At 34.3% G+C, this 13,981-nt stretch overlaps 1 protein-coding gene across 7 annotated transcripts in view; it reads left to right on the top strand.

Annotated features, from left to right (window-relative positions):
- UBR2 (ubiquitin protein ligase E3 component n-recognin 2) overlaps window positions 1-13,981 on the top strand; it is a 117,842-nt gene that overhangs the window by 77,041 nt on the left and 26,820 nt on the right. For 6 of the 7 annotated variants that reach the window (XM_036907211.2, XM_036907212.2, XM_036907210.2 and 3 more), the window contains 12 exons: window positions 1,182-1,304; window positions 1,441-1,504; window positions 2,709-2,833; window positions 4,602-4,654; window positions 5,764-5,866; window positions 6,574-6,622; window positions 7,034-7,188; window positions 8,920-9,022; window positions 11,272-11,381; window positions 11,488-11,568; window positions 11,901-12,079; window positions 12,542-12,741. In XM_036907211.2, coding sequence (XP_036763106.2) covers window positions 1,182-1,304; window positions 1,441-1,504; window positions 2,709-2,833; window positions 4,602-4,654; window positions 5,764-5,866; window positions 6,574-6,622; window positions 7,034-7,188; window positions 8,920-9,022; window positions 11,272-11,381; window positions 11,488-11,568; window positions 11,901-12,079; window positions 12,542-12,741 — 1,345 coding nt within the window. Of the gene's footprint in view, window positions 1-1,181; window positions 1,305-1,440; window positions 1,511-2,708; window positions 2,834-4,601; window positions 4,655-5,763; window positions 5,867-6,573; window positions 6,623-7,033; window positions 7,189-8,919; window positions 9,023-11,271; window positions 11,382-11,487; window positions 11,569-11,900; window positions 12,080-12,541; window positions 12,742-13,981 lie in introns of those variants that run through there. The other variant, XR_005029199.2, reaches the window with a different exon arrangement.

Below are 13,981 nucleotides of genomic sequence, written 5' to 3'. Positions count from 1 at the left end.
TCCTGCACACAACTCAGATTTAACATATCCAAAATAACTCCTCTTACTTCCCCCATACCTTCTTCCTATCTTGGGTTCTCTACCTTGGTGAATTGTTCAACAATCTGTAGGGTTGTTAGAGCCAGAAACCTAAAAGCCGTTCATTCTTCTTTGTCCTATAGTTAAAGACCCAAAACCCTTAAACTGATTTTTAAGCCCTACAATACTTAACTATTGCCATTCTGTCTCCAAAGTCTCAGATTGCCATGCTCTCATCTAAGTCTTAAATGCTGCACATTTATTTCTTTTGTTCTGTAGAATCCCCAACCCACTCACTTCCTTTTCCATTTACTTAGTAACTTATTTTCTGCATGTGTTAGTGTTTAGTGGCCCTTTCTCCAGGAAGCCTTCCCTGACACACTAAAATGTGACTAAATATCCCTTTTGGGAGGGCCCATAGCATGGTGTCTTATCCCCATAGCATTCATAACTGGATTGTGGTTGCCTGGTTACTTTTGTCCCCTTCACTAAAACATGGCAACTGTATCTTGGTCCCTTTTTGTCCATTGTGCATAACACAATAGTCGTCACATAGTAGTTTTTCCATATTATTGCTGAATAGATTTAGAAATTACAGAAAAATTACATAATGTAAATCTGAAGAAAAAATTGTTGGTTCAAAATAAAAATCCAAGTTGATTCAGAATTTATACTAATGGAATTAAAGGAGAATCGAAACTAATATCTAAAAGTTGTCACTTCAGTTAATACAGTTTTTATCAATAAAAATTAGTTTGAGGGTTCTTAATAAGAACTGATATGGTATGTGTAAAAAAGAGTAGAAGCTTAGTGGCCATACCACATTTCTCTCAGAGTCCATACACCAGACAATGATAAGAGAACCTAGAAGTCAAACTTCAGAACTGACTTCATAGGAATACAATTAATTTAAAGTATTAAAAGGAAAGAAAACACACAATCGATGTTATTCTGATATGTAAAAATAAACATTTTTACCAGCTTAGATTCCTGTCCAGACTTGTAACTACCAAAAGTTGGGATTGAGGCTAAATGGGTTTCTTTGATTAAGATTGGTAAACAAGTAGGCTGCTTTCTCTTGTACAACCAAAATATCTCTTACTAATTGTTTAACAGATCTTTTGACCTTCCTCTTTTCCTTTATCTCAAAAAAAAAAAAAAAGACAGGTGTCTCCATGATGGATCCAAATCATTTCCTGATGATAATGCTCAGCCGCTTCGAACTCTATCAGATTTTCAGTACTCCAGACTATGGAAAAAGGTTTAGTTCTGAGATTACCCATAAGGTAAGAGTATGTTTTATGAGACCACAACACATCATTCAAGGAGCATCTGTCATTCTTTTGGGTTCTGTTAAACATCTGAGATAATACAGTATTTGTACTCTTGTCTCTGAACTTCATCTCCCTCCACTTGTTACAGGATGTAGTTCAGCAAAACAATACTCTAATAGAAGAAATGCTGTACCTCATTATAATGCTTGTTGGTAAGTTTGGATTGTTGGAGGCATTTATAAATTATATAGGCTTTTGTGATAATAAATAGTTCAGAATTTCTGAACTGTTTCTTTTGAGTGGTTACTCATTTTTAGGGAAGAGAGATTAGCAGATCATCTTTTTCTCCCCTCTGGTAACTAATGTTGAGAGTAACCACACACTGTCGTGCTTTGGAAAAAGGAGAGGGTACAACTGCTGAAACATAATAAACTGGGAGAGTCTTTGTTTTGGAGCAAAAAAGAAAGCAGGAGAATTTTTTTTTTTTTAATTAAGTTGTCATTGATATACAATTTCATGAAGGCTTCACAGGAACAACATTGTAGTTTCAACATTCACCCAGATTATCAAGTCCACCCCTGCCTGCCCCTTTGCAGTCACTGTCTATAAGCATAGTAAGACGCTACAGAGTCAATACTTGTCTTTTCTGTGCTGTACTGCCTTCCCCGTGACCTACCTATATTGTGACAGGAAAGGGGGAGAATTCAGTAAGCAAGACTAGGATATTAAGAAACTATTTACTTTTAGTGTGTATCTTAACTATCTTTCCCTCCATGGTTTTGTGATGCAAAAGTGTCATCTTGCCTTCAAATTATAATGCCAATTTAATAGAGATTTATGGCTAGTAGATGCAGGTTTCTTACTGCCTTTATTTTCAGTCCTATTGCCTTCATCTTTCTTATTCTTTTATCCTTTACCTTCTCCCACCACCACTGCTATATTAAACTCTCTGCGGTCCATAGAGCAGAAAGCCCTGGCTGGCTGCTGTCAGGAGGTTATACCAATGAAGGTCTCAGAAGGTAATACCTTATTTCCCACTAAATAGAAGGACAGAGGAAGACGCTCCCTTGCTGCTGCCATGTGTTAGATGGCATGAGAACAGTTCCCTAAGCTACTGATGCAGCTACTGCTGTACCAGTTCTTAACCACATCTGATCCCTCCCCACCTTCTGCTCCCATCCTTTCAAAATAGCATCTAGAGTTCTCTCTTCCTGCCGAAAGCCTTCCCTCACCTGTTGTATCTGAGACTCAGAAGTATGGTTGGGAGCTGCTCCTGTTCCTCTTGTTGCCAGAACAGTCATTGTTTTCACATCATGCAAAAAGAAAAATAGAGTGTGTTGCGTGGATTAAAACTATACCACGTAAGTATTGTGATTATGTTAAATGTGTGTGTATATACTTTTTCATCATTGACAGGAGAGAGGTTTAGTCCTGGAGTTGGACAAGTAAATGCTACAGAGGAAACTAAGCGAGAGATTATCCATCAGTTGAGCATCAAACCCATGGCTCATAGTGAATTGGTAAAGTCTTTACCTGAAGATGTAAGTAACTACATATTTTAAAAGAAAATTATAGAAATCCTTCCCTCCCTGTTAGTCTAGTATGTATAGATTTACTTCTGTACACCTTTTCCACAATTGTAAAACTATAATATAAGACATGTACAATTCAAGTCATTCTTATTAGAAATAATTAGAAAAAGAGAATACTAGGGACTGGTATAGAAACAGAATCTTTTACAGTGAAGCCTTGAAAGGGCTAAGGGTGCTGAATAAAAGGAAACCTGGTCCTTAAATCTGAATTTATGTATCCTTTAGAGAGAGATTGTTACAATATCTTTAATAAAAAAAGTTACAGTGGGTAGAGATAATGCTTTATAACCTAGTGAGGAAAAGAGTGAGAAAGTTTTCCAGAGCCTTTTCCTTCTGCAGTATGCAGAGATTCTCTCTCTCTCAGTGTAGTGAATAGAGTAAGACTCACCTGGGCACTCATAGATTAATTGTACTGTTTTTCCTCCCAGGATCTTAAGTTCCTCAGCTAACTATTTTTCAGCCTTGGGGCTTTTTAGAAAGCCAACACTTAACCACTAGGAAAGGACTTTATTTTCATTGAGACTTTACAAAATTTTTCCCAAATCAGAAACATAGATCAAAATTTTCAACCTTAATGTTCAGCATTCTTCTGGGATTTAAACCTGTATTTATTGCATAGTAATACTTCTTATAAACTTTGTAACATGAAAATTTCAAACATCTATAGAAGTAGGAAGCATAAATGAACCCATCACCAGCTTCAACAGGTGAGCAGTCTTGTTTTACCTGTACTCCAACCACTAATCCCTGTTCCCCCACTGGATTATTTGTAGAGAATACCAGGCTTTACCATTTCATCTGTAAACAGAATTGTGTACATCTAAAGCTCTCAACCAGGGACCCTTTGACAATTCTGCTTACTCGGGGTGTGTGGTACTACTGGCATCCAGTGAGCACTGACCAGGGAGATGGGTAAACATCCTGCATGCTCAGGGCAGTCCCCACAACAAGAAATCATCTGGTCCAGTGTCAGTAGTGGCACAGCTGAGAAACTCAACTGAAAGATGAGGGTTATAAGAAAACCTGTCTACTCATATGTCATAATCATACCTAAAAAACAAACCCAACAATTAATAATTTCATAAAATCACTAAATATCCAGTCAGGATAAAAAACTTACACTTTTTAATTCAGAAAATGAATCCTGAGTTGTTAGATGAGGAAGCAGTTCTACTTTTACTTAGACTTTAAAATAAGGAAGAATAAAATATAAAACAGCATTTTAAAATACACCTTGTTCAAAGTGATCACAATTATATTCACCAAACATTTTTGACCAGAGAATTCTTTATTCACAGAAATCCTATTAATTCCTATTATGAATGGGATATGATTTGTGAAATGCTATTTTACTAAAAATAGATAAGAAATTAGTGTAACTATTTTATAAAATATTACAAATTATCTTACATAAGTTTTGTTTAAATGTGTGTGCTTTGTGTTTTTAATTTAATCCCTTTGTGCTATCACCTTGATTCATATGGTAGTGACTTGTTTTCAGTTATATCAATATGAATGAGTGCTAGCTTACCAAATAAGTTTCCCTGATTGTATACTAATCATTCTATTTAATTATGCAATTCTCATCTATAAAAACTGGGATAATAATATGTCCGCTTTAGTAAGTTGCTGTGAGACTAAATGTAATAAAACCACAGTGTTCAAAATGCTAGCAGATACTGTTACTAACATGAAACATTTATTTCTATGCCTTTAGGAGAACAAGGAGACTGGCATGGAGAGTGTAATTGAAGCAGTTGCCCATTTCAAGTGAGTTTACTTGCTATTTTTTTCATGTTCAAATTTTTTTTATACATTCCTTTTTCTTATGAGTGTTTCCCTTTATGAAACTGAGAATGAAATTGTTGCTTTCAGACACTGACACTTTCAGAAATATAATTCTGAACTAGATTTCTCACTGACATTTCACTTTTATGGTCTTGCCCTGTGCTCAGCAATATAAAGTAGCTTTATAAGAGTTTTTGTTGTACTCAGAATAGGTGTTTGTGTATGATAATTTAAGATAATCGAAATTAACCCAAGTAAATGCACTCTTAAAAGTGCTTCCTTTGTTTCCATTTGTAATATGATTGCTGCCTTCTCTAATCTCCATTGTGTTGCCCAATCAATAAACTAGTTTATATCTTAAAGTTGTTAAGATTGATTTTTTTTTTGCAATGCCAATTTTTTTTTAATATTAGTGATATACAATCTTACATTGTTTTCAAATATACAACACAGTGTTTCAACAGTTACCCATATTATTAAATACTCACCCCGTCCAGTACAGTTACTATCAATGTAGAAAGATGTTACAGAGTCATTAATTATATTTTTCTTGCTGTACTGTCGAGGTAGATTCTTAATCCCCCTTTTTTCCTTGCTCCCACCTCAATGGCAATGTCTTTATTTTTGTTGATTATAAAGCGTGCTTTTAGAGAAAATACAGAAAAAAAATATTGAAGACATTCTCTAAACCCTAAGAATGTACCTAGTTTTTCCCACTTAGTAGAACTTATCAGAGACATCTTTACATGTCAACATAGAGAAATTAACATCATTTTTACTGGTGTTCAGTTGTTTGGCAATGCCATTAGTATATAAAACCTATTCCCTGTTGTAATAATTTAAATTGTTGCCACTACAGTGACCATCACATTCACTTGTCCAGGTAGCATATAGTCGAAATGGGCATGCTAGATAAAATGGGTGCACGTAGAGCTTTGGATGTAGATTGACATATTAATCCACAGAAAACAGTACCAGTGTATACCACCAGCAGTGTATGAGAGCTCTGCTTTCTTACTCTGTTATCTCTGGCTGTCTCATGTATTAGTGTAGGGCTTCAGTAAAGCTTAAGGACCTTTTTATCTTCATAGGAAACCTGGATTAACAGGACGAGGCATGTATGAACTGAAACCAGAGTGTGCCAAAGAGTTCAACTTGTATTTCTATCACTTTTCAAGGGCAGAGCAGTCCAAGGTAATTGGGGAAATTAAAAGTATACTGGGGTTTGGGGTTTCTTTTTTCCCCTAAAAAAACTTCTACTGCTTTTCAAAGATTGAAAAAGAATACATTTTTACTGTAGGAAATTTGAAAACTATAAAAAGTTATAAAAAGGAGAAAATACAGATTACCTGTAATAACACCAACACTAACACTCGGATTTTCCCTCTAGTGTTCTGTGCATATATATATATATATGTATTATATATATATATATAATACATACATTTTACATTCATTTCAGAATTGCTACTACTCAACATTATGCTTTTCCATAGTGATTTATGGAATTTTCCTAATCGTTCTTAGCTAGTTAAATTTTGCCTTTTAGCAGCCTACCCTTGAAATACCTTTTCAGTAAATAGCATTAAATAAAATATGAATGTAAAGCTTTTGTTTAGTTTTTGATGCATGTCATAAATCTTATACCATAATAAGTTTTTGTTTGTACATGTTTCCCCTGTATTTTAAAGCAAGAAAGAACCCACTGGGGAATTCTTTTAGTGGGGAAAAAGAATTAACCTTGATACATCAATTTAGGGAGAACTACAAAACTAAGGATAAAAATCTTCGAAAATCAGAAGATAATGAGACAAAGATTAACTTATATCAGATACTTGTTTTGGATATTTGGCTGTTTTTAATTACTAATTCCCTGTCCAAATTACTTCCTTTTTTATTAGGCAGAGGAAGCTCAGCGGAAATCAAAGAGACAAAATAGAGAAGATACAGGTATTTTTAATTTTTCCAAAAACTTTCATGTCTGTTTCTTTTACTTTTTAAGCATTATTTTCTATTGACTATGATGATTATCCTTGGTGAAGTAGAGATTTAAATATAAGCTTTCCAAATGAACATTCAAAGGACTAATAAATATCCTAACACGGAAATGGTCTGTACTGGGTCACCTCTGGATTAATGGTTTTATCTCAGATCTTAAGAACTTTCTAGGAGAAAGAAAGGCTTTCTTTTTTACTGTTGGTATTTGTGTAGCTGTTTTTATGCATTTGATTGACCTTGAGAAGGCAAAAAAAAAACAGCTTAAATATTCTTTGAAGACTGACCAAAGTATATAATAAAGGGATAATTCTTTTTTTTAAGCATGTTCTACCAAAATAACAATAATAATAATTTTACTTTTAGCTCTTCCACCTCCAGTTTTACCTCCATTCTGCCCTCTGTTTGCAAGTCTGATTAACATTTTACAGTCAGATGTCATGCTGTGCATCATGAGAACAATACTGCAGTGGGCTGTAGAACATAATGGATATGCCTGGTCTGAGTCCATGCTGCAAAGGGTAGGACTGAAGACATTTATTATTTATATGTTAATGGATTTTTTTAAAGTAAAAATAATCCAAAAAATAAAAACCAAAATACTCTTGTTAGTATCTGTATACAGAAAACAGAACAAAATGTACTGTAGTGTTACCTTAATTTGAAATACAGCATATTGTAGTTTTGTGTTTGACAATGAAAATCACAGCCAGGTAGATTTTTTTATACTACATGGTTGTGACTACCTTGGTTTTGTTGGCAAGCCAGGCTCTCATTGACTGGTCCTGATATGTCTTTATTTATGCAGTACTCTGATATTTATATAATGTGTTATCTTTGACAAATGTTTTTCATTTAGTTCTCACAAAAACCTGTGAGTTCATCAATATCCGTATATTGCAACTGAAGAAACTGAAATTCAGAGATTTACAGTCCTATAGTTAGTAAGTGGCAAATCTAGAACCTTGCTTATATTTTACTTTATAGCTTTAATGTATGTCATTCTTAAATTATTATTTTAATGAATTCATAAAATACCCTTATAAGTAAATAAACTTTTCCATTGTATAGTTGAGAAAGTGATTTGCAGTGAGGATTCAATTTAATTTGTCCATGTTAGTTAACTGGTAACATAATAGAAATTATTCAGTTAATAAAATCAGCATACTCTTTCCCTTATTTGTGCTAGGCACTTTTGTAATCCTCAAAACTCTAAAGGGAAACTGTTTTGGGTTTTTTGGTGAAATTAGGTTTAGAGAGATTCCCTGAGGGCATGTAGCTTCAAAGCAGTGAAGCCAGGATTCAGATTAAAGCCAGCATTCTTCCAGAGCCTTCCTCCAAAACTGCTGTCCATTGTCTCAGCAGTCTCAAGTTTTGTATTGGCCAAGACATGTGTATACTTACACCTCCCCCCATTTACAAACATACCTTTAAGATAAAAAAGCATGAGGGACCATCAGTATTATATGAGGAAAAGATTTGTGGGAAATGATGGAGGAAAAAAGAGAGAATAGTATTTACCATATGTAAATTTACCATTTGCTTTGTCATTCAGGCTAACCTAGTTCCTCAAGTTTCTGACAAGCAATATAGCTTCTTTGTGTAGAGCAAGTTGCATATCCACACACATATCTCATTCAAAAGTTGGGATGATCAGGATAATGGCAAGAAAAATGCAAATAGATTCAGTATAGTTACATATTTTCTTAAAAGTCTAGTTAAGAGTTTTTTGTCAAGTATGCTGAAGAACTGTAGATATCTTTATAAATTATGTGACATTAGAGAGACAAGTATGTCTCTTTCTGTGGTGATCGAGATTTTTAGGCCTTAGAAATTTAACTAGGTAGTATTATAGACCAGTTAATTATGTGATAGATGCTTTCAGCTCTAATTGTTTGGCCACTGATTCTTAGAAGATTTTTAGGACTGTGGTAGAGATGGAACAAAACTGAAAATTATATATTATGTGAATTCCTGGTCACATCTGGTAATAATTTTAACTTACCCTAAAAATTTGCCATATTTCATTTTCTTCCTAACTGAAATAGAAATTTTTGTTCCTTGCTGAGAATTCTTTATTAGAAAATGAACCTTAGAGTTTGAATTGAATAAAAATTAGTTCTCCAAATTGTTTTTATTGCACTTAGTCTTTAATAGTTTCTCTCTTTTCAATAGTGAATTCTTTTTTGTTATTTCTTATAAAAATATGTACTTTTGTTTTACTAAAAGTTACAAAACATATTGTATTTGAGGTGTTACATTTAATTGGAATGGCACTACAAGAAGAAAAACAGCATTTAGAGAATGTCATGGAAGAGCATGTAGTAACATTTACCTTCACTCAGAAGATATCAAGTATGTATATACTTTTTACTAAACTAACTCAAGATATCAGTGATTTTAAATATGTAATATCACCTCCTTTGTTTGATCATGTAAGTTCTAAATAGGTTATATTGAATCCACATTTATAAGGCTATATGTATTCATCTATGTATTAAAGGTACTATATCAGATCCTGATAATATTTTTATGAAAGTACTGAGAGCCTACACATACTTAAAATACGTAAATTTTAATTCATAAACAGAAAATAATAATAAGTCGTTAGTTTTAAATCAGTATAGCACATACATTTAAACTCTCAGATACACTTTTAAAAACAAAGTATGATATCAGGATTTCATTTTTAAATTATTGCTGTTATCTTATAAAAGCATACTGAAAATAAGAAAATTAGCTATGCAGGATTAGATTATCATTTTATATAAAGTAATGTGACTTTTTTTAGAAGGCTGTGGATGGAGGTGTTTTTTCTAGCATTTTATTAATAAAAATTTTAAATACATAGACAGCTGAAAGAGCTGTAGTGAACATCCATATGCCCACCACATAGCTATTTGAACTGATATCAAATATCAATATGTAATGTCAGATATATATATGATATGATATTCAAAATAGATCAGGTAATATTTTGCTATATTTGCTTTTATAATTGCATGTTTTCTTGAACCATTTGTTTTAGACATCATACTTCACTTCTAAAGAGCTTTTCCTTTACTAATTTTCAAAATAAGCATTTAGTCTAAAGTTACCTGTAATGGTGGCAAATGAGTCTTTTTTATTTCAGAATTTTTTTTTTCTTCAAATATTACTCTTGAGTTTTTATTTATTCAGTGTTTTGTAGTCAGTTACAATCAGTATTCCTTTTGGTCCTCAAATTGCCAATTTCAGTCAGTGGGAGTCTGTTCAGTTGGCTTCCGTGTTCTTTGACCCAATGCCATTGGTATTTGAGCACCACCTTGCTTTCTGGCACAGGTGTCTCAGGCACATCTTGGACTTTCCCTGCCCCGGATCCAGAATCAGCCATTGGCTGAGGTGTCTAAATTAATTTACAGTGATATGGTAGGAGTCTATGAATTCTTTAATTGCAAAGGATTATTTCTGTAACTTTGTTTAGTGTCGTGTTTGCTGCCATTTCTTCCTAAAAAAATAATGGCTGTGAGAATATTAGGTTCTGTGGGGTGGGGGGATGGGAGGTGGGCAGAATAGTCCTGTTTGCTGCTGGATCTCTATTTTTCCCTTTTTGCCCTCATCCAGGTAGGTAAGTGGAAGGAAGAGGAAACTGCCCTTCCTCACTGGAGAAGGGTGCCAGCCTTTCCCTACTCTTTTTCTATGCCAGTATTTCTTTCTGTGGATTAACATTGTATCTTTGGCCTTCTTTATCTCCAGTGTTTTTACTTTAGGATAACCATACAGAAACCTCCCTAATGTCATTCACTCATCAGTATGCAATCTCAGGTTCTCTCACTTTCCCTTTTTTTCTTTTTCTTCTTCCTTTCCTTTCTTTTCTTCCTTTCTCTCTCTGCTTTTTACTGTTTTCTCTGAACATTCCCATATGTCTCTTGAAATGTTTTCTATAACTAAAACATACTATTTAGAGTCAGATTCCTAATCCCAAGCCATGGATATTTAGATCTGGAAGAATTTTAAAGACCACATAGTTCAGTCACTTCCCCTCTTAGGGAAAAGGAACATTCTGCCAGAATGGAAGTACTTAAATCAAGAAAATCAGTAGTTGGACATTTCTAACTCTAAAACTAAATTAGCTAATACTGGATTAAATGTACTCTTGAGACTGTGGACCTCACTTTTATATCTTTTCCTCCAATAAATAAATGATTTATATAGGAAGAAATTCATATTTTAATTTGAATTTAGGTTCTATTAAAGCAAAGGTCAAAATAGATAAATTTTTATACACATGCACCCACCCTTAAATCTTAATTTATTTTCTTAGACTTGTAAAATTTCAGGTAGACCTTTAGCTGGGTTTTTATTTAATTTTGCCAAAGGCTATGGGAAATAATTATTTGGTATAAGATGCTGGTTTTGAATGATTGAAGCATTCTAGCTGTTAACTTTTTGTAAAGTGCCAATATGCCATATTCTCAAGAAGTATTGAAAATCTTTAGTCAGTAGAGCTGTAATCAGAGGATGGGCAAATAGCGTCATAAGCAACCTCATTTATCTTGTACCCAGTAACCAGGACTGTGAAGTTTTAGCTGTTGTTATTGTGCCTTTTATTTTTTCCACCTTAGAACCTGGTGAAGCACCACACAACTCTCCTAGCATATTAGCTATGCTGGAAACACTACAAAATGCTCCCTACCTAGAAGCCCACAAAGATATGATTAGGTGGATATTAAAGGTAAAATTTTTTTCATCACTCTGCTTTTTGTGAGAAACATTAAATCTGTTATCTTTAAGTTTTGATGTTTCATAGCTTCAAAGTAACTGATGCTTTTTTTCCCTAGACTTTTAATGCTATTAAGAAGATAAGGGAGAGTTCATCTGCCAGTCCTGTGGCAGAGACAGAAGGAACCGTAATGGAAGAGGTATAAGAAGTAAAATGTAATACTGAAAAATTGTAGCAAGTTCACTATGAACAGTTAAATTTGTCTTCAATAAGTTGGTACTTGATGTTAACTCACAAAAATGTAAATTCCAAGAAATGTGCCACTATTTGTTTATCTTTATTTGTTGTAGCAACTTTTTTGTTCTTTTTTTTTTTAAAAACAGGTTAATTCAGAAGTCATTTCTCTTGTATAGATATGTGAGATTATAGAATAGTTTTTAATTAGTATTTACAATAAAGATATTTCTGCTTTGGAGGAAAAAAATGTGCATTTAGCATCTAATGGACTAATTAAATGAAGCATAATTTCAGAATTCAAGAGACAAAGACAAAGCTGAGAGGAAGAGAAAAGCCGAGATTGCCAGGCTGCGCAGAGAAAAGATCATGGCCCAGATGTCTGAGATGCAGCGGCACTTTATTGATGAGAACAAAGAACTCTTTCAGCAGACATTAGAACTAGATGCCTCCACCTCTGCTGTTCTTGAAAATAGGTAAAAATTAATCAAAAAATTTTAATCTCTTGACCAGTGGCTCTCAACTGGGGAAGATGTTGCTTTTTTTCCTTATAAGTACACTTTTAATCCTAAAGTGATTTAGAAGAATTGATGGGTAAATTTTTCTAATTAGAGGAATTAATCTTAGAAGTCTGAGTTTATATTTTTGTATCTCTGTAGATAACTGGTGTATGCTTAAAATTGTATGTTACACAGAAGACCCTTGACATTCATAAAAGAATGAGTACACTAGGCTTAGTTAACTGAGAGTCTGGATTTTGTGTTGCATATTGGACTGCTGTGAGGATTACAGGAAATGATTTTGATACATATGAAAGACTTCTAGCAATTCAAGTCATCAAAACCATATGTTAAATATGTACATACCTGGAGTCTGCTGTTACATGATTATATAGAAACTTCCTAAGCTCATTAATTACACTAACCTTTTTATTGCAGCCCTATGGTTTCAGATATGACACTTACAGCATTGGGCCCAGCACAAACTCAGGTCCCTGAACAGAGACAATTTGTTACCTGTATATTGTGTCAAGAGGAGCAAGAGGTGAAGGTGGAAAGCAGGGCAATGGTCCTGGCAGCATTTGTTCAAAGATCAACTGTATTATCAAAAAACAGAAGTAAATTCATTCAGGATCCAGGTCAGTCATAGCAAGATCCTCTACTCCCTATTAGTAATAACTACCACTTAGTGTGGTACAGAAATTTTATCAATCTAATAACTCCATAGGCTTAGTGGGATCTTAGGCAGGAATTCCCCATTTGACAGATGTGAAAACACTCCAGAAGGCTAAGTATCATCCCTAAATTACACAGCTGGTAAATAACAGGAATTCAAAAAACATTAACACACTTTGGTACTTAATGATCTTTCCCATTCTTCAACATATTTAAAAAGTCCTAATAAATTAGCTGACACACTGAAATAACAATTTTTTTGTCTCATGGATTGATCCCAAAGTGGAATCTCTTGAGAACACTTGTATGAGTTACCTATGCGAGAAGCAATCCTTGAGCCAGATTCTGATTTAGAGTAGAGATAATATTGCAGATAGGGTTCCCCTGAAAGCAGACTCTCGATACTTGATACTGCCATGCAGGATATTTATTAGGGAGAGCCTTGGGATCAGTCAGCCTTGGAACAGAGTAGAAGGAAATAGGTTTGGGCAAAGAGAGAAATTGAGCTATAATGCAGTCTTACAAAATTCTCAGCTAATCCCCACCATGGGAGCTCTGGAGCCGGATGGTCTTTCAGAGGTGTCCTGAATTGGGGCATGTGGGTGGGCTTGATCTTTGTAACCCAGCACTGACTAGTGACTGGTTGTGGGCCACTCTGCAGAAAGGTATTACCTTGAGCAAAGCAGTTGTCCCTGAAAGAGGATTAACAGTTTAGTGCCCTCTTCCAACTACTGAGGGAGTAAATCATTCATTCCTGCAGGGGCAGCTAGGTTGCACATTACTGTGTCTACCACAGACACTTTTATGTCTCCTCTTATACATGTTTGTATGTCCATATGCCTCAGCAATACCAGTGAACTTCTTGAGAGTAGGAGCTGTGTCTTAGGAATTTCCAAAGCATTTATTTAGCCAGTGCCTTTCACATTATAGAAGTGAAGGGAGATTTGAAAGCCCACTGGTAAGATTACTTTTTCTCTGTAAGGAAAGTCTTCACAGTGTGGCTCTCAAGCACCTAGTTAAAAAAGACTAGTCTGCTTCATCTTTAAAATGATTATTTGAGCTAGGCAATTTATAAATCTCATTCCAGGCTGAAGATGAAGTCACCAATTTTATTTAATCTTTAAATAAATTCACCAATTTCATGAGGAAAAAACTTTGGCTGGCTTTAATTGGATTTTCCAAATGCTTTCACAATTTATGTCA

This window comes from Manis pentadactyla, chromosome 16 (assembly GCF_030020395.1).
Source record: "Manis pentadactyla isolate mManPen7 chromosome 16, mManPen7.hap1, whole genome shotgun sequence".
NCBI classification, from domain to species: domain Eukaryota; kingdom Metazoa; phylum Chordata; class Mammalia; order Pholidota; family Manidae; genus Manis; species Manis pentadactyla.
This window is presented reverse-complemented; position numbering and strand designations above follow the sequence as displayed.